The 21,251-nt window shown below is 43.7% G+C and overlaps 1 protein-coding gene across 2 annotated transcripts in view; it reads right to left on the reverse strand.

Annotated features, from left to right (window-relative positions):
* The window catches only part of DSE (dermatan sulfate epimerase), a 335,009-nt gene that overhangs the window by 25,814 nt on the left and 287,944 nt on the right, over positions 1–21,251 (reverse strand). For both annotated transcript variants that reach the window (XM_085612171.1, XM_085612170.1), the window contains exon 3: positions 17,594–17,847. In XM_085612171.1, coding sequence (XP_085468297.1) covers positions 17,594–17,702 — 109 coding nt within the window. In that variant the 5' untranslated portion in view covers positions 17,703–17,847. The remainder of the gene's footprint in view (positions 1–17,593; positions 17,848–21,251) is intronic.

Genomic DNA, 21,251 nt, shown 5'->3' on the forward strand with positions numbered 1-21,251 from the left:
GGTCATACCAAAGGAAAGACAAAGTTTTTCATGGTTTGTTTAATTTCCATTCATTGATTTAGTCAATTCAAAACAAATCTTCTTGCCTAAGCTTTCACAAAATACATGACACAGAAACCATTTGCAAGTAGGAATTTCTTATCAATTACAATTCTTATCTCAAAAACAATTTTAAAAAATGCATGAGAAAGTGCTATTTTCAGTAATGAATACTGGATAGCATTCACAAAATCATAAGATTTATTTATGTGTCTAACATTATAAGATCCTTTGAAATAATGGTCAAAAGAAGAATTGATATAGCACAAACCTTCAATCTGCAGTAATCAAGTAGCACTGCAGATACACTTGGCATTGGCAAGAACCATGCAAGTTTGGTAAATCCCCATTCCCAGGGGTTTATATTATCCCTGTTCGTTTACATAAAATGACATCCTTGAATAGTCAGGAGCATGGCTTATCCAACAGACAGCTTCAGATCAGCCCTCTTTAACACCCTCCAAAAGACTCTTCACCTTATGAGGATCTCACTCCTAAAACCTCTCCCTTCTGACCTCAATAACTGAAGCCACTTTGATAGCATCTCCCAAACTGGGTAGAGACCCTACTTTGACAGGTGCCTACCGCCCTTTGGCGCTATTGAATAGCATCTATAGGATCTTAGCGGGTATCCTGGCAAACAGATTAGTACCTGTGATTCCGCAACTGGTCCACCACGACCAAAACGGTTTTGTGCCGGCCCGTAATACATCGCTTAACATACAATGACTGTTCCGGGTTATGCGCTTTGCTGCAGGGGACTGGCCCAAAGCCAGTTGTGTTGTTTTGGACCTGGAGAAGGCATTTGACACGGTTGAGTGGCTCTTTATGTTTGCGGTACTTCATGCTTCGGGTTTGGACCGTACATCTTCTGTTTTATTAAATTACTTTATGGGGCTCCTATGGTGCGGTTGCGGCTGGGGACTCTCTTCTCTGACCCTATATTGATAGAAGGAGGAACTCGCAAAGGGTGCCCCCTCTCCCCATTGATCTTTGCCCTAGTTATAGAACAACTGTCGATGGCACTGCGGAACTCAGCACCGGAATGGGGGATACACCTCGGATATGGCTTACATGCAGTCTCGTTCTATGCGGACGATATTCTATTTTACGCCAAGGATCTTCAAGCGGTCCCACGGGCCATCCCTGACACGCTGAGGTCCTTTGCGTCCTTGTCCGGGTTAGGTGTGCACTGGGGTAAATCTTGTTTATTCCCCTTTACCCCTGGAATGGAGGATCCTTGTTGGGAGGTGGACGGGACAGTGGTGCACTGGCAACCGATAGCGTTCAGATACCTAGAATACGCATTTATCATAATGATCGAGATCTTATGGACAGCAACATCACCAGGGCAGTTACAGCACTCAAATCCCAAATTGAATTCTGGAAGACGCTCAACCTTTCAGTTATAGGCAGGGTGGAGTTAATAAAAATAGTCATGCTGCCATGTCTTCTTTACTATTTCTCTAACCTCCCGCTTTACCTACCTGTGTCTTTCTTTCGCTCTCTGGAAGACGTTATTAGGGGTTTTATTTGGAATAATACAAGGTGTAGGGTAGGCCTGGCAAAGTTATACCTGCCACGGTCGTGGGGAGGACTGGCCCTAATGAACCTAGAACACTATTTCCTGGCGTCTCAAATACTGTGGGTGGGAAAATGGGTGGAGAAACTACATCTGTCAGATTCGGCGGAACGTGGCCCCACCGTATTCCGGGGACAGGATCCTCTCCTTATTCTATCCTTGTAATAAATCACACAAAGTGCTTCCCCTATTGGTACAGATTGCGCGGAAATGTTTCCGCATGGCACTGCATGTTACTAGGCACGTTATACCGTACGTGCCTGTAATGCCCTTGCTGGGTATGCAGACAGGTAGAGGACGAGTCCAGAGCACGGACAGTACCGATTGGATGGGAGCAGGCTTAATCACCCTGGGGGACTTATTTGTATAGGGTGCGTTAAGGCCATTCCTCACCATCACGGAGGATTACCCAGGGTCAATTCCTGAATGATACTTCCTGGACGGCCACGATGTGGCGCTGGAGGGGTGATATTGCACAGGAATCTCCAACACATCTCCTTTTGCAATATGTGCAAGTAATGGGCACAGGGTGTCATCTAGCGAAGTGGTTTGCAGAGTTGATCCGAGAGCACACCCTGGCAGACCTAACGCCGCTGAGAACTAAATGGGAGGCAGACCTGGAGAGACCATACTCAGAGAAGGAGTGGCCTGTAGTCTCGGAAAGCCACAAACAGATCCCTAGAAACGTACGTTTTAGATTGATCCAATTTTACATTGTCCACAGGGCATATCTCTCCCCAGACAAGATAAATAAATACTTTCACCGGCTAGATTTGCGCTGCCCTTGCTGCAAATTGGTGTCAGCGGATGTATTCCATATGCTCTGGTCCTGCCCTGATGTACCTTCGTACTGGGACGGGGTGATTCATGTGATAGCCACCAGCACCGATAGGGAGGTGCTTAGGACATGGGAGGCATGCATAACAGGAGTATTTCCAAGTAGCAAAAAACTTAAAGCATCCTCTAGATTTTTGGATTTGGGCCTAGTAGTGACCATACGGCTTGTTACACACCGGTGGAAGGCAGAAGAACCCCCACTGATGAAGGCATGGTTCCACTGAATGTTGAACTGGGTTAAGGCAGAAGCGGTCTCCTTAGTACGAGAAGATGCGCTGGGTCTTCGCAAATTACCCATTTCCACTGCATGGAACGCGATGTTGTGCATGCTACAGGGGGTGCTGGAGTCGATGACCCTCCTGATATTCCTATTAAATAGTACATAGCACATGTGTTGAAATATCGCCCGAGTTGTAGGCTGGATAGTACAGATCGTTCCTTATACCCCAAATTCTTATGTATAACTTAGTAGTCACGATATGCAACTGAATGATTCTAGGCACGATACTCTCTCATATTGACGGAAGTACGTGTTCTTACCTACCTCCATGGGGGTCCTGCTTCCCTACCTGCCCCCCCCCCCCATTTTTTATTGACTGTTTTTCCTAATTAGACGTTAATAATAAGATTTTTGAATGAATAAGTAGATTGATATGATATGGCAGATTGAAGCCATATGAGAGGTATATATGCAATTAATATGTACATGCATAGAGGACTTATACTGTATAATAACATGGCCAAACAGCCCCGCTGCAGGAGGATACAGTCAATTGATAGACGTGGTATGCCATTTGTTTTTAACCAGGTATGATTAATGATTATGATTTTTACAAGCTGTTGAGTCGCTGATTTACATATTTTGCCTGGCAGATCACCTAATGGTTCCATAAGATAAGTTCTATGACTGTAAAATGTTTTATTCATAATAGAACATTTTCAATAAACAGATCAAACAAAAAAATGAGGATCTCACTCCTAAAGACTTTACATGACCCACAATTTTAAGTCCAGAGGTTAGCAAGTATGCATTTACTATTGATAAAACACCTCTTGGCAGGCCCTTTGGCCAACGCTCCATAGCTTGCTAACGTACACTACACACATCATTGAGATGAGCACAATGGCCTGCAACCTTAGAGCCATGCTTACAACTCCATTGTGAGGTAAACCCCTTCTGCATGGGTCACTCCTACTAGGTTCTACATCATTCAACATTCTGCAAAGCCTCAAAATCTTCAGCTACGTTCTGGAAATAACCATCCACATCTTATAAATGTGTTAGTTACATGGACTTTCTCTACAGTACTGTATTACAACTATTCAATGGGGGCATATGCACAGATATCCACTGATGGATAACCTATTGAAGTTTTCTTTTTTGTCACAGATTTGTTTGCAACAGGGTTTGGTTTTAAGTCACAACCTACTTTGAAACATGCCACTGCAACCACCTTTGCCCTCAGCCTTTACCTTGCTTAACATGGAGTACTACTTGCACCCAAAAGTACACTGGTTTGTAAACGGGGCTCCATATAATTTTCAACATGCACAACCACACTTGCCTTCAGGGCTTACATTATTTCTCAAGTGTACACAATGTAACGCTATGGTGTGCGTAACTATGATGTTATCAGTGATGTAATCAAAAGTGTCATTTGAGATGTCATCAATGATGTCACTTAACATGTCACGTGTTATTTAATATGTGAGGTCATAAGCAATGAATGACGGTAGAACACTAACCTATACATATCGAAAATGTTACTTACTTCCACCACTTAGTGTTGTGTTTTGACATGTACAACCTGTTTTCCTCGAAAGAAGCATTTTTTGAGTCACAGGACCTAATGACTTCACCTATTAGTGGTATTGCGCATGGGCGTTGGTTCCATTGTTAGATTGTTTTTTCCTGCACGGAGGGTGACATTAGAGATGGAGCAGAGAGAATATAGTAAAGATGACCATGCATTGCAAAAAAATTAAACATAAGAGGAAAAACAATATCTGCAACAACCTCAGGCGACCGGGTAGAATGGTGAGCACATGTGAATCTACAGCGATACATGTCACAAACAGATACTTGCAGGGTAAGTAACATTTTCCATTAGTGGTATGTATATCTGTTAATACACATGCTGTGCACAGACTGTAAAGCAATCCTCCCTAAAGCGGTAGCCAAGCCTGCGGGCTTTGCAGAAGTCTGGAAAAATATACGTAGGTCAGTCTGGTCAACTCGAGCTTGCTGTCTGGACAGGACATCCACACAGTAGTGTTTGGTAAACATATGAGGGGTGGAACAGGTAGCTGCTTTACATATGTCAGCTAATGGTATATTACCCAAGAAGGCTATAGAAGCTCCTTTCTTCCGAGTGGAATGAGGTCTGGGAGGTATGGGTAGGATATTTTTAGCTTTGGCAAAACAGGTCTGTATGCACTTAACCATCCAACGTGCAACACTTATCTTGGAAAGAGCACGGCCTCTATGTGGCTTGGTGTATGACACAAATAGTTGTTGTGCCTTACGGAAAGGTTTTGTCCTGTCTATATAACACATTAACTCTCTTTTGACATCTAGAGTGTACAGATCGTGTTCTGCTACAGTCTGTAGGTGTGGAAAAAAGACTGGCAGCTCGATTGCCTGGTTAAGGTGAAAGCTGGAAACTAGGTTAGCAATGAATTTTGGATTAGTTCTGATGTACCTGGAAGAAAGGCTCTTCCAAGGTAACAGCGTGTATTTCACTAACTCGTCTTAGGGCAGTGATGGCTAAAACAAAAGCCACCTTCTAGGACAAGAATTGCAGTGGGCAATGAGGTGGTTCGAAAGGAGGGCCCATGAGTCTAGTGAAGACTATGTTAAGGTTCCAGACTGGAGCAGGAGGCATCCGGGGTGAAATAACCCTTTTGTGGCCTTCTATGAACAACTTAATGAATGGTATTCTGAATAGTGAAATATGTTGCCTATTTTGTAAGTAGGCAGCTACAGCGGCCAGGTGTAAACTAATAGAAGTATAGGCGAGACCTGACTTCTGTAAGTTAAGTAGGTAACAAACAATGTCTTGTACAGACACTATGAGAGGATTGATAGTTTTAGGAAGACAATAATGTACAAAATATTTACAGTTGGCTGCGTAACAGGCCCTGGTAGTAGGCCTGCATGCCTCTTTGAGAATAGACAAACATTCGCTGGTAGGTTAAAGCAACCAAACTCTAAAACCTCAGGAGGTTGAGCTGCTGAGAGTTGGGGTGTCGGAGAGTGCCGTAGTTTTTCTGTCAGAAGATCCAGCTTGTTGGGGAGCTTCTTGTGTGGAACTAGAGAGAGTTCTAGCAGCATGGAATACCATGGCTGGCATGCCCAGGTTGGTAAAACTGAGATGAGCATGAGGGATGTCTGTCTCAGCCACCTGACCACAAACGGAAGAAGTTGAAGAGATGGAAAGGGGTATGCAAATATCCCTGACCAACACATCCATAGTGCATTGCCCATGGGCTGTGAGTGTGCTAATCTGGCAACAAAGTGTGGGCATTTTTGCATTTTCAGCTATGGCCAACAGATCTATCTGCAAAAATCCACAATGCTGAAAGTACTGGATTAGGGCCTGAGGGTGGGGTTCCCATTCGCGGACTTGTTAGTGTGACCTGCTGAGAAGGTCTTCAGGATTATTATCAACCCTGGGAATGTATTGAATGAGCAGATGTTTTCTGTGATATATCACCCACCGCCAAATGGTCTGGGCTACACTGGGCAGCTGTGGTGAATGTGTGCCCCTTTGTTTCTGTAAGAAGACCATGGCACTCATGTATAACAGGAGTGCCTTGCCTTGGATGAGAGGGTGAAAAGCCAGAAAAGCCAGAAAAGCAAGCTGAATGGCCAGCAGTTCCAAGTGATTGGTGTGAAAAGTTTGCTAGCCAGGGGTCCACTGTGTATTAGGAAATGTAAAATTTGAACACACAGTAGAAAATGTGAAAAACAAAAACATAGCGTGACAACAGACACCAGCAGAAAGCACACAGCTGTACGTGGTGAAAGAACAGTTTAGGACCAAATCTTGCGCTGACAAGAGAAAGGTGAACAGTTCACTTGTGCACACAATGGATTAGGTAACTTGAAAGGGTTTCAGTTAAAGGCCAACTGGTGTTTAGCAAGCATGAAATTAATTATGGTTTTAGCATACAGGATCACTGGCACGCACATCGCTTTCAAATAGATCGTAACCTGATTAGACAATGGGTGCAGGATATTAAATTAGCTTAGAACACACGGAGGTCTTAGGTGCACAATGGTAAATGTACACACTCTACTAAAATTACATTTACCACAAATACACATCCATTTATGAGTAAAAGAATGCTTAATTTGTTAAGCATTGTTGGGAGCGCAATAATGACTGTGTAGAGGATTAGGTCGGAGTTTGGGTTTATGAGGTCACAGGTCTTTGAGTGTTTTTCCGTCTTCAATCTGTAACCTGCAAATCAATTATTATTTCCTGTTTTTTAATAAGGTATTGTGAAAGATGTGTATAAAAAGAGCTGCCTGTGAAGCAGCAACTTGAGAGAGAAAGGTCTGTCTTGAGAGTAAATAGCCATCTTTGCATTGCCAAGAGGAGTCCGTATCTTTCTTTATTTTAACAGTTTTAGTCACGCCACAAAAACTGACCCTGAACAGTGAAATGATTGAGATGTGCTCCCCAACCTGTGAGTGAGGCGTCCATGGTGATGGTCTCTTTTGGAACTAGGTCCAGGTAGGGTCCCTGCTGTAAGAGTGCTGCCCCAAACCAACACTAGGTCTTTTAGATAACTCTCTGCTGGAGACCACTGTGCCACTAGGCACTCCTGTAACAGGCCCATGTAGAGCCTGGCATGAGGGACTATACCTATGCAAGAAACACATCACAGTTCTGACCATCACCTGATGATCTGGCTGAAAAAGACGTATCAAGTTTTGGAAGGCTTGTACTCGTGCTGGGCTGGGATAAGCTTTTCTCATGCACGCATCTAGAATGGCTACAAACAAGGGCTGTGCTTCAAAGGGTTTGGGGTGGAATTCTCTAAGATTGAGGGTAAAGCCCGGACTGCGCAAGATGTGTATTGTGGTTTGGGTGTGTGCTAGGGAGAGTTGTTGTGTGGTGCTCTTGTTCGTCTCGTTAAAGGAACACGTGGATTCCACTCCTCCAGAGATTTGCTGCCACACCCTTGGAGCTATGGTACCAAAGCAAAGCTTTTTGAACTGATCTTGACGTCCACTTACCACAAACCTTAGGTTTCTATGATGTGCTGGGTGGATGGGTTCGTGGAAGTAGGCATCCTTCAGATCTAGGGCGGTCATGAAGGCGCCTTTCTGCAGTAATGGTATGATGTCCTGTAGAGTCACCATGTGAAAGTTCTCCGACAGAATTTATGTCGTTAGAGGCATAACATCGAGGATGGGCTTGAGAGAGCCATCCTTGGAGATAAGAACGCACAGGATATATTACATCTTTTCCGCTGTGTTAATGCGGAACCAGCTATATGGCCTCTTTGTCCAGGAGAACCTGCACCTCCTAGTGAAGAAGTTGCAAATGTTCTTTGGATCATTTGTGTTGTTGAGGGGGATGTTTGGGGGTGTTTAAGTGAGTTCCAGACAATTCCCCTCCTGTATGATATCTAGAATCCAACAGTCTGAGGTGATTCCCGACCACCGCAGTAGAAACCCCTGCAATCTTGCCCCAACAGGTGCTGTGATATCTAGGGAGAATGGAAGAGCATCACTGTTTTTGAGGAACGGGGGGCAGGCGCCTTTGGCGTTGCATCCTTGTTGCTACCCTTGCCATTGTCCCTCCTGAATCCATCCCTGCAGTAACGCCATGAGAGGGATTGTTGGTTGGCTTAGTGAAGGTGGAAGAGGTTTCTGGAGAGGGGTCTTGGATATGCCACAAAACTGTAAGCGTCGAAAGGAACCTCGGGAAGTGGTGTTTGGAGGGCGCCCATGACCTTGGCCGTATCAGTGTCTTTCTTTATTTTTTCAAGCATCTCGTCAACATGAGGTCCAATGAGATGCTGACCATCAAATGGGACATTCCAGAGGTGCAACTGGACCTCCAGCTTAAACCCTGAAGCACATAGCCATGCATGTCAGCACAAGAGGATGCTTGTGTTAATGCCGGGATCGGCTGCGTCTGTGGCATCCAGAGCACTGCGGTTATTGGTATTATAAATAATCCTTCCTTCTGCTACCAACTGCTGTCCCTTTTTGCGATACTATTCGGTGAGATGTTCTACCAAGTCTGTCATTTGATCCCAGTGGACGCAGTCATAGCGGGAGATTAAGCCTATGGAATTGTTGATTTGCCAATGCATTGTCGACTGCACTGCCAGTCTCTTGCTCCCAGTATCTATCTTCTTGCTCTCCAGGTCAGGCAGGGGGGCATCACCAGTGCCCTGTGCGTTAGCGCATTTTCTTGCCTGAATGAACAACCAGATAGTCCGCGGTTAACTGCAAACAACTGTATGAATGGTCACTGGGGGTGGCCTTAAAGTTCCTCTCTAGGCGTGATAACTCCTGCCTTAACAGGTACCTTGAATATCTACGTGGCTGGTTTAAGAAACTCCTTGAGCATGGAGCATGGAGCGTTGGGTAGAGGAAAGGGTTTCCACAAGAAATCATCCTCCTCTTGTTGCAAATAGAGCCCTACATTGTTGAAAGTGACGGCCCTATGTAGAACCTCATGGTATGAAGTAACATCGTCTGGGGGACAGGGTTTAGCAGGGTAAAGGTCTGCATCTGTACCTGTAGGGGGATCTATATTATAGTCGTCCCAGGCTTCTGGGCCCTGTGGGTCATAACGGTCATATGGCTCACAAGGGAGCCTAGGACTATCCCCGCCCCCAAGTATGAGGAACCCCAAGGTGAGTGCTGTGGAGACTTCAAAGGCAACAAAGGAGAAACAGGGGGGTGAAGGAGGAGGATGATGAGCAGCAGGTACTGGAGAGGTAACCCTGTTGTCTCTTTTGGGCCATTTAGGAGAAGGAAGAACTGGAGGGTTGTTGGCCTCCTCAAAAGTCAATTTCCTCTTATGAAGAACAGAGTCCTTCAGCACCTGTGGAGGTTGAGACAGAAACTAACCAGTGCCTGACTGAATATGAATGAGTTCCTGCTGAGCATCAAGGTGTTCCTGAATCTGCTGAAGGATTGGCTGTCCATAGTCGTCAGTAGCAGCAGAGGAGGCAGTAAACCTATCAATCCCAGACATTTCTGAAACTAGACACCCAGAGGAGTCCAGGGAGGTGTGGCTTGCGTGGATCCCCCACTGTTTTCTTACCCAGAATCCCCTGCAAACCTTAGATTTTGCTAAAAACTCACATTTTCCTCAAATGTTTAGATGGGATCACCTTGCCGGCACAAATTTTCTACTACCTAGCGTTCCCCTCAGTCTCCAGAGTAAAATTATACCTCACTTGCTAGTGCCTCAATCTACCCCCCGGGGGGCAGAAAGACTGTTTGGCATTTAATTTAGATGGGGGCATGGTCTTGCCCATTGAGTAAAGCCCCCACCCATCTTTTATTTTAAAAAATCCCTAGAGTCTAGTGGCCTACCTGCCCCCCTCGGGGGCATATCTGGGGTAATAACCCCCATCTGCCCCCCCGGGAGGGGCAGAAGACTGTCCAGTTAGTTTAGGAGGGTCAGGCACTGACATTCCCAATTTGGGCAGCCCTCACCCCTAAATTTACATTTAAAATATCTCTGGTGTCTAGTGTGCTTTCTGCCTCCTGGGGGGCAGAATGGGGGCCATTACCCCCATATGTTCCCCGGGGGGGACAGAAAGACTGTTTACAATTACATTTGGGTGGGGGCATGGTCTTGCCCAATGTGGGCAGGCTCCACCCCTCTTTTATATAAAAAATAAATCCTTGGTGTCTAGTGTGCTTATTGCCCCCCCCCCCTGGACTGAGGGACAGATTGGGGGCTATTACCCTCTGGGGGGGGGGGCAGAAAGACTGAATATGCTCAAAACCTTTGGAGGGAGCAAAGGCCCTTGCCCACGGGGCTGCTCGCCCCTGCCTGGTGTCTAGTGGTGGATCCCTGATAGGGGATCGCCCTCCTGTGTCGATCCCCAAGCAGACATTCCCTAGGGAGTGGTACCATTGGAAATTATTCCTTTCCCATCTGCCTACATGCTTGGGGGGGGTTAGATAGCCCCACGAGTGAAAGTGAAACAAGCCCATTAGCTCATTTCACTTTCGTTTTCAGTGAAATTATGTCAGTGCGCCATGCAAGGCTGTTTTGGAATAAAGGAAATCCCTCTGGTGTGGGCACCAGAGGGATTTCAAGTGCCATGTGCGCTGGAGCCGTCCGATACACACAAGCACAATTGCGTCAGATGGCTCCTGCGCTTCCGACGCATGGAAGGGGTTAAACTCATCCTTTGTGCAAGATGTTGTCTGTCAAAATAGGTTGCAATCTTCGGTTGCCGATTATTTTCTAATCAGGACTGCATTAGTAACCCTGACAGCACGTCCTCCTGATTAGAAAATAATCGGCAACCAAAGATTCACACTTCCCATTGCAGCCTTGACCAACTGCAACACATTGTGAACTCCAATCCATTTTGGTTTGGATGACGCCGGAATAAGCGGCCTCTCCTTGCGCAGCGCAAGTAATTGTTCCAATTACGTGCTATATCACTCCTCAATACTCTCACCGGCGGACGCCAGTCACAGTTGGAATACTTCAAAGCACTCCGCTTCAAGTATCAGGTTTTCATGCCCCTTGTGGTGCTCTGCTTCATTTCTCGCTCCCCGGCACAGCCCGGTTTTGAATTCAGCTTGCTCACAATTGCTATGTCCTGAAGATGATCTCGAATAGCTGAGATCGAAACGCCGTCGACCCCCTACAACAAGAACTCAGTACACTTTGAATAATTTATTCATGAGGAGTTCATCTTTGTGTTGTCAATGTGATGTTTATATTTTAAAGTCACCCCCACTTATCACGTCACATTCTTTGGCACTTTCCTATGTGAGCACCTGAATTTTCTCTTGCATATTTTCATAAAATAAATAACAAACGTTATTTTGACTTACATGTCCCTGTTCATATTACTTACTGCACCCTGAGATATTCATTATCATTCTTGACTCTAGCGCATTGTCCTTAATTCTGACATTGCCTTTTCTTTGGACCTTCTGGGCCACATACGGTCTAGGCCCCTGTGCACACACAAGATTAGTGTGATCTCAGGGCCAAATAAAAAGTCAGTATAACAGTTGCATAAGCCGTCAGGCACTTCAGACAGGGGTACATGCTTGTTTATCCTGCAGGGGATATTCTCATCTCAACACTGCTCTGGAGCCAAAATTGACTAGCGATAGAATTTGAATTTTAAATCTACTCAGTTAAAGCAATAGCAAGACAATATAATGGCCAAGGCATGAGGATTTTTAAAACGTTAGTTGTATTACTCTTTCAAACTATACGATTGAAGCTGAATGCAATGAGCACAGACTTAATTGTATAATACTAAATATTTCTCATTAAAGTTTTCAAACAAAATTAATTTTAAATTTAAGGTTTCAAATTATTAATTCAAATCCACACGGCCCTTGTGTCCTTGGAGACATAGAGCAAGGTGGAGTTCCAGAAGTTACAGCATTAGCACACAGACATGGAACTGAAAGTGCTAAAGAGGAGGCTACAATGTCTTCCCTATCATACATCCTCTTTCTTTTCATAAAGTTCTAGAGATTTGCCCTCATGTTAATAGCAACTAACATACAACTTTACCCACTTTTATACATGTCATAAGATTCCTTCTTCAACTGCACTGCAAAATACCCCAGTTTGATTGTCTACCATTTGCTAAATTATGCAAAGTGCTCATGAAAGAAAAATATTCAACAACTCTGATTCAGTTTCAAAGCTAGTGCATGAATTTTTGTATCCTATTTGTGTGTTAACCCAGTGACTATACTTGGATCTACTAATGTATAGAATTTTTTGAGATTGTATTGTGCTCATGTAGACAATATTTTACTTCAGCAAGCGTGGAGGAGACACATGTGGTGCATAATGTTCAGTCAGACACTAAGTGACACTAGAGTGGGTGACGTGGCACTGAATTTGGAGAGTAGCACTACAGTGGGTGGCATGTGGCAATAAGTTTGGAGAAGAGAGAAAAAGAGGGGGCAGCTAGAACTGGTTGGATGGTGGTGGTAGTAGGGTGGCTGTAGGCTAGTGGGGCTGGTGGGGATGGCAGGATGGTGGTAGGCTGATAGGGTGGTGGTGCTTAGGATGGTGGTGGTAGGGTGGTTGGGATGGTAGGGTGGTAGTGGGCTAGATAGGGTGGCGTTATGGTAAGGAGGAGGTATTAATGTGGTGTAGTGGAAGTGGTGGTTGGGTGCAGGTAGGGTAGTGGTGGTAAGGTGATGTTGGTAGAGTTGTGATACGGTGATTGTGGTAGGGTGGTGATGCTAAGGTGGTGGCAGAAAGGGTGGTGGAATTTGGAGAAGAGAGACAAAGAGGGGGCTGCAAGGACCAAGAACAGAGCAGGTAACAGGGAGACAGGCCTGGCTTGTATTACCTCTTACTTCCCTTGTAAAAACGCTGGTGACATTTCTAGTAGCGCAGTGAAGGGTGGGTATGGATTCCAGGTGCCTGGGGCTGTACAATGAACTGCAGTGCATTGGTACTCCACATCCTTGGAAACCCTGTCCGCTGTGGGGAGTTTCTGGCACACGGGGCAAAAACAAGCAAGTGGCAGAAAAGTAGGTCAGCCCCAGTCTAGCAGCCAGGTATAAATCACTGGATCAGGCTACAGAGGAATTCCACGTGCCTTGTCTGGAAATGATGCTTGTTTTTACTCCCATCCTCCAGCCAGCCAGAGCAAAGAGAGAGTCAGGAGGAAGAAGAGAGGAGAGAGAAGCAAGGGGCCCTTAAAAGGCAAGCTAAAACAGGAAAGGATGTCTTTCTAACTTCCTTCCTACCTGGATTTGTTTGCTGTCCATCACTTTTTCTGAAAAGACATTCCTTGCCTCTCTTGCTTGTCTAGGACTCTCTTAACTGTTAGGTGATTATGTACTCTTCTGGGTTCACATTTTAATTTCTCACTTGACTGCTACCTGTCTTTACTGGCTTTAACTGGTTCCTTTATATGAGTCCTCATATTCCCAATTCTAGGACAGCTTTCTGACTAGGCTCTTCCCTCTGGCACTTCGCCCTCCCCTTCTAAACCATCTTCTTAATCTTGTCTGAGGCATTTAATCCTTTCTCGTGTTGATCCAGAAAGCTTCAAAAACGGGATCCAGAATTTGAGGCTGTAGTGACTTTTGCATTAGGCGAGTATTAAGCTTTTGTATTTAATGGGGGTCTATCACACAATACTATTGAATTGTGACAAATTACCTCCCTGTGTCATTTTAGATTGCAGATGTTGCTGTTGGCTGTCTTCCTACCCTCGGCCGGGTCTCCTGTCTGCGTTTTGTAGTTAGGTGTGGACTGTGTTTCCTCTCCTGAGGGAGGGAGCCGCTTTCTATGGTCTATTTCTAAGGGTTTCCTAAACTAAATACAGTGCCTACTAGCATCAACTCAAAGTGTCTGGCAGGGGGGCAAAGGAGCAGGCTGCACTATATTCAAAATAATATAAATACAATAGTTGTGGTCCACAAACCCTGTGACTTTATGCAATATAAAGGTATGCTATCTTGCCAAACTGCGATACTAAAGGGGATGATGGACGGAGCGTTTGAGCAAATCAAACACTCACGCCCAGTCAACTGATCTGGGTTTAATCCATCATCATTCTTTAGCTCACTCCACCACCCCAGTTCAGACATGGCCATATGCAAATCAGTCTGACCCTGTGCCTCAAGGGAACAGTCCAGCCCGAACTGCCAAGCCATGTCTTCCCTGGACCGGAAACAAGCCTCCTGGGACCGGTTTCGGATTCATAACCCTCATCAGCCAGGCTATCTTGAATCCAGTGGCAAAGTGAGCAAGGGACCACGTCTGGGCATACCCTGCCAACTTAGGACGAACAAAGCAATACCAAAGGGTATGATGGACGGAGCATTTGAGCAAATCAAACACTCACACCCAGTCAACTGATCTGGGTTTAATCCATCATCAAACTTTAGCTCACTCCACCACCCAGTTCAGCCATGGCCATATGCAAATCAGTCTGACCCTGTGCCTCAAGGGAAGAGTCCAGCCCGAACTGCCAAGCCATGTCTTCCCTGGACCGGAAACAAGCATCCTGGGACTGGTTTCGAGTTCATAACCCTAATCAGCCAGGCTATCTTGAATCCAGTGGCAAAGTGAGCAAGGGACCCACGTCTGGGCATACCCTGCCAACTTAGGGATAACAAAGCGATACCAAAGGGGATGAAGGACGGAGCGTTTGAGCAAATCAAACACTCACCCCCAATCAACTGATCTGGGTTTAATCCATCATCATTCTTTAGCTCACTCCACCACCCCAGTTCAGACATGGCCATATGCAAATCAGTCTGACCCTGTGCCTCATGGGAACAGTCCAGCCCGAACTGCCAAGCCATGTCTTCCCTGGACCGGAAACAAGCATCCTGGGACCGGTTTCGGGTTCATATCCCTCATCAGCCAGGCTATCTTAAATCCAGTGGCAAAGTGAGCAAGGGACCCACGTCTGGGCATACCCTGCCAACTTAGGGCAAACAAAGCGATACCAAAGGGGACGATGGACGGAGCGTTTGAGCAAATCAAACACTCACCCCATGTCAACTGATCTGGGTTTAATCCATCATCATTCTTTAGCTCACTCCACCACCTCAGTTCAGACATGGCCATATGCAAATCAGTCTGACCCTGTGCCTCATGGGAACAGTTCAGCCCGAACTGCCAAGCCATGTCTTCCCTGGACCGGAAACAAGCAACCCTCATCCGCCAGGCTATCTTGAATCCAGTGGCAAAGTGAGCACTTGAGCATTGTGTGTCTTTTGCTATCTTGCCAAATTAGTCAAACTCTACAGGAAGTTGCATTTTAATTCTGGTGATTACGCTTAATTGCCAGAGAAGAGTGACATTGTTAACAATTCAAAAGCTAACGAAGATACCTACTGTTCGGTAATTTCTATACATTTGTTTGTAACCTGTGTGGGTGGGACCTTCCGCCCACAGTGAGATGGTATAGCAATGGTGAAGATAACTACAAGATACATGGCCCTCATTAAGAATGACCCATTAACTTCATATACGTAAGGTAACGCTACCACACATATCAGAGAGCTTTGCATCGTCTATCACACCCGGCACACGCTGAGTGCAATAGAAACGGAATCCCCTCTATACATTTCAGCAGGTCAAATCTGAAGATATCTATCAGGAGGACAATGTCAGTCAATCCCTGGACATGAGTATTCTTCTGCTGATAGCACCAAAATCTTTACATCATGCTGTTTTAGGGACAAAGCTAGCAAATATGCACTGATTATCATGCATAATATATTCCACACACCTCAGTGTCGATTGTTGTGCAATAATTATCACACATAACCGGAAGACTCGTATTAACGGTCTAAGAGGAAGTCCCATCACTATAAGATGTTGGAGGTTCAAATCAGTGTTTAATAAATGACTGTGAATAACATTTTTAAAAGGATACAAGTGGGAACACATCAACATCCAGTGTCCCTTTAACTAACCTGCTTGCCTTTGGGTACATTTGCAACCAATGTGTACCATTGGTACCACCTGGATAAAAGACAATGGAGGACTTCTACCACTCTGATTTATAATGAATGCTCCCACCTTTCTGTTTTTACAGATTTTTACAGATAAATACAGACAGAAAACTATTTATATTGCTGTCAGTATTTATTTTTAAATACAGAAATCTTTAGATGATTTTTTCTACTGTGCCAGACATTAGATTTCGTAATTGAGCTTAATTAAGTGCAGATCTACAGTTATTTATGCTATTCTACAATGCAGGTGTTTTCAGATAATGCTATTGACCTGCATACTGCTGAAACCTTTTGGACTTTCAAATGTGACATTCAAATGTGAGTATACATTTATCAATCAAATTAATGTGGAAAAATACCCATTGTAACTTAATTTATACAGAAAACACAAAATATAATTGGATAAATACAAAAAAAAATGAGCAAAAAATAAATATGGATAGGAGAGGAGTTGGCCTGACGGCTAGGGCGGTCGAATGCAAATCTAAGGAAATGGGTTCGAGTATCGGCAATGACGCTGAACATCCTGTGATTCTGGGCAAATCACTCTGGGGCATATGAATCAAACGATTTTGTATTCGCAAACGCTGCGAATCGCAAAAAAACAGCGTTTGCGAATACAAAATCGCAAAATGAGATGTATGAGGCATTTCAGCAGCGCATTCTTAAGGAATCGCTAATTTTGCGATTTCTTAAGTTTGCGTAAGCATTTAAGAAATCGCAAATTGCGATTCCTTAAATGCTATGTAACACGCACCCAAGTTGTGCGATTTCTCCTTAAGAAATCGCAAATTACCACCAACTTCAAGTTGGTGGTAATTTGCGATTTCTTTGAAAAATGCACTTTTTGGCATTTTTCAAAGTGCCATGTGGCGCACATACATGCCCTTAGGGCATGTATGTGCGCCATATGTGCACACATGCTGTTTCAGGGGTGCATCAGGGTGTCATCATGACACCCTTGCACCTTTGAAAATATTCTCAATTTGCGATTAGCAAATAGCGATTCGCAAATTGAGAAAGACTTCCCATTCATTGCTATGGGCCTCCTGGCCCATAGGAATGAATGGGAAGGTATTCCTTAATTGCGATTTCGCAATTTGCTAATCGCAATTAAGGAATTTTAAAAAATCGCAAAATGTTTGCGAATTTTTAGATACATCCCGTTTTGCAATTCTCAAATAGCGATTCTCAAAAAATCGCTATTTGAGAATCGCAAACGGAGATGTTGATACATATGCCCCTAGATCTCCGGGTGCCTACCCAAAAAAATGAATGTGTCCTCATGTAATGCAACTGGTGCTATGTAAAGCGCTCTGATACCCGATTCGGGTCAAGTTTGCGCTATATAAAACTCTGTAAAATAAAAAGAAAGAAATACAGATAGAAATGTCAAAAAAACAAATACCATAAATCCAGGAACCCTATTTATAATTGCTAACCTTGGTTCATCATGACAAGGCTTCCAGCCAGCAGGGCCACACAGTTAGTGGGCTGGTGGTTGTGCAAATACTGGAACCCCCATCCACGCCGGTATGACGTCTCGTACATATATCCAGAGGCACTGGCAATCACTTCCAGAAACCTTTCTTGCTGAGTCTTGTTAAGATGGTCATACAGGAAATCATATGCGGTGGCGAATCCAACCAATGAATGTGCAAGAGGGACTTCATCCCATGGGGCATCCTTCACTAACCTGCCAAAAGAAAAATATAAAGATGAGTGCACTTGTGTTTGTTTTATTACAGTTTAGAACACATACGTTCAACACCATTCCCCCAGAGTCACAATCATGCCAAGCTGTGAGTAGAGGAGTGTGTAATTTCGGAACTTTTGCTACTTCAAATTTTTGGAACTTTTTTGATACTTCATTAAGTTTGGGAACTTTGCAAAGTTTGAATAAACAGAATAAATCTAAGTAAGTCTTGTGGGAGTTAAATTGCAAATAACTTAATTTTAATTTGTAGTGGATGAAATATGCCATGAAAAGTATGTTTTTGGAATAAATTAGCCCGCCAAGACTTCCTTAATGCAGTAAAGTTTACCTGCAGGTGACAGTGTGTAAAATTCGTAAACTCTGCAGTTTTCCACGAAGCAAAAACTATGCATGTCACCCAACTTTGCTGACAAAAGTTTGATATTCAACACCAATAGCTACATTAACCACCATGGGATATTTAAATGACGATCATCTTAATTCATTGTAAAGACATTTAACTAATGCATATTTCTGAACAGTGTGTCCTCGTTGTGGACCTCGACGACCATTGTAGGACAATTCTGCTTAAGAATTATTTAAAGGCCGACAAAGCCTAACTCACTTAGAACTCGTGCGACTGCCAAGGAGGGCTGGATCACTGACATCCAGGCAGGTCCGCTTGCTATTAAAGATATTTTATTGTTATTCCAGTGCTAGGCCTGAGAAGACCTGCCTGGACAGCAATGTTAGAAGGAGACCATCCTATGAAACCTTGGTGTGTGCCAGTGTAGCCAAAAAAACTGTACTTTGTTAGGAATTACAGTTTTTGACATTTAGAGCTCTGTGTATTAAAAAATAAAGCACTGCTCAACCACCTTGATCCTCAAGCCATTGGCATGCCTGGGGAAAGCCTCTTGAAAAATGTTAGTGGAGTATCGAAAATGCTTACTTACCTGTGTGCAGTCACATAACGCAAAAAGGCGTGCCTACCCTGCACCATTTGGTTGGGGCCCTAGAATTTTACTTCAGTGGTCCACCTCAGAGATATACAAGAGCACTGTGCCGAGAGGAGCACCTTCGAAGTGTGGGTCCCTATGTTACACCCGGCTCGTATTACAACCGAATATTACTGTTGCACTTTTGAAGTCCAATAAAAGTATAATATTTGCAAATACATAAAATTTACAACTTTGCTCTACCATGCTACTGAGCGGAAAGTCCGACAGCCTAGACATACTGGGCCTGATTCACATAGGTAACATAAACTTTTAAGGAAGTTTACACTTTTTAGTAAGTTTACTACTTTTCGGTGTTCACAAGCTCCGAGTGCACGTTACTATTAAAAGAACAGACAGTATTAAGTCTAGCACTACACATGGCCAACCACCGGCATTGCAACACCCTCCCATAACTCCATAGGAAATATTGGTACATTAAATTAAATTATTAACAATATTTAAAATTATAATCAAATATAAATTATTGTTAAAACATATTATAAATAGTATATATTTATTATCTAATTATCAAATATTTTGATAGACTATTTTGAATTAAAAAATGATAATGCAATACATTTTTAATTACAAATATTGAACTTTTTAAAATTACTTCTGTATACTTGTTTTAATAAGCATTAATGCACTTTTAAAAATTTTTTTTCTTTAGGTAAGACTTTATTTGTTAATGTAAACTTCAGAAAAAAATATTTAATTTAATATATTTCCATTAATTGAAGTTTTAATTCAAAGCAAATGTAATAGTGCTGTAGCATTTTTGTATTGTGTTCTATTTTATAAGTATGAAATGAATTTACATTATTATTTAACATTATACTATTTTAATATTTATTTTCAAGTTAACTACTTTAAAAAAATGTTTCCTATACTTTACCATTGTGAGACTCCGCAGGCAGGTTGGCAATCTCTGCATGGTAAAGTATCGGGAGGAAAAAAACTGTGAATAGTAAAAAAAAAACTCTAAAGTGTACAGTTACCTTTGTGAATCAGGTCCTGAATATTGACACAGACCGTGCCTCAACACAACATGTTATTCTTATTTCTCTCTCTTAATACATTACTATGCATTTTCAGAAAGACACGTCATTACTACTGAGCTGCGCAACACACAAAGTATGTAATGATGCATGGTAAAGGACAGAGAATGCTTGCCACTCACATTGCTCTACTTTTCTCAAAAGTGAAACCCAACCAACATTTGACTACTCCAATCTCTTGGACTATATCACACATACACATACACTTCTCCCTTAAAGATTATGGAGACAGGTATTCGAAGACGTTTTCTGTCAAAGCTAAGGTACACTCGAGTATGAAGGCTACTGGAGTGGGTGAGTCCCAGTCCTCCCGGCTGAGGGCATCCTCTATCACCTCTAGAGTCGCTCTTTGTGGGATGTTGGTGTAGAGGGCCTCAACATCCAGGGTCACTAGAAGGTGCAGCACGCACTTTGACCCTATCTGACACCCTGCTTTGGGTGCGAGGGGGGTTTCAGGGGTATACTGCATGAAACCTACTTGGGCCCCTAAGACAGCAACGCACAGAGAGTACGCATATCTATACTTCATGTTGCCTGTTATTGTAAAAGGGACTGCCCCGACTGGGTCCCTAGCTGTTCTTCACCCCTGAGTCGAGTAACTGCCTGCAGGCATTGTTCCCTGTATACTTATCTTTTTACCTTTTCAATTTCTTTATTTATTAGGACACTGCACTATTCAGTGTCTACACCTGCCGGTACACGTTGTCACACATTGCTGCACCTAATCGGGTGAGTTCATATACATGTTCAGCACATGACTATCTCTTGGTTGCTATTGTCGCTGTAGATTCAGACGCCTTGAAGTATTGCACGATTATTTTAGAACTGTAGATACTGTTTTGAAATGGCACAGTAATCTTTATGAATCTTTCTTTTTACAGGTGATGTTGTAGATCTACAGATACTACTTTTTAGAGTGCTGTATGGGTGGTCACTAATTTTCACTACTTTGGACCACCACCAAAAAGTGTAGATAGATCTTACATCGGTCCTGAAGAACTGCCGTCTACTTGACCTAGGGCAAGAAACATGTTGGTCTGATTCCAAAGCGCAGTCCCCTGTAACCTTAGAGCAGGGGTGCGCGCATTGTTTTTTTAATCAGGATAGTGGCCACATTAATTAAAGTTGTTCTGAGTGGACCTCTATTTCCTGTTTTATCCTCACATTTGTCACATCTACACTCACTAGGGCCCTCACACGCACTGCACCCAACAGCCAGGAAAAAAGATCTCCACTAAATGGCCCCATCTTGGGTTCCAATCGGGTATTGCAGCGCCGACCCGACGAGGAGCAGACCCAATGATGAAGCAAGACACCTAGCTGACTGGGTGTGTGAGGGTCTTTT

This window comes from Triturus cristatus, chromosome 6 (assembly GCF_964204655.1).
Source record: "Triturus cristatus chromosome 6, aTriCri1.1, whole genome shotgun sequence".
In the NCBI taxonomy this organism is placed as follows: domain Eukaryota; kingdom Metazoa; phylum Chordata; class Amphibia; order Caudata; family Salamandridae; genus Triturus; species Triturus cristatus.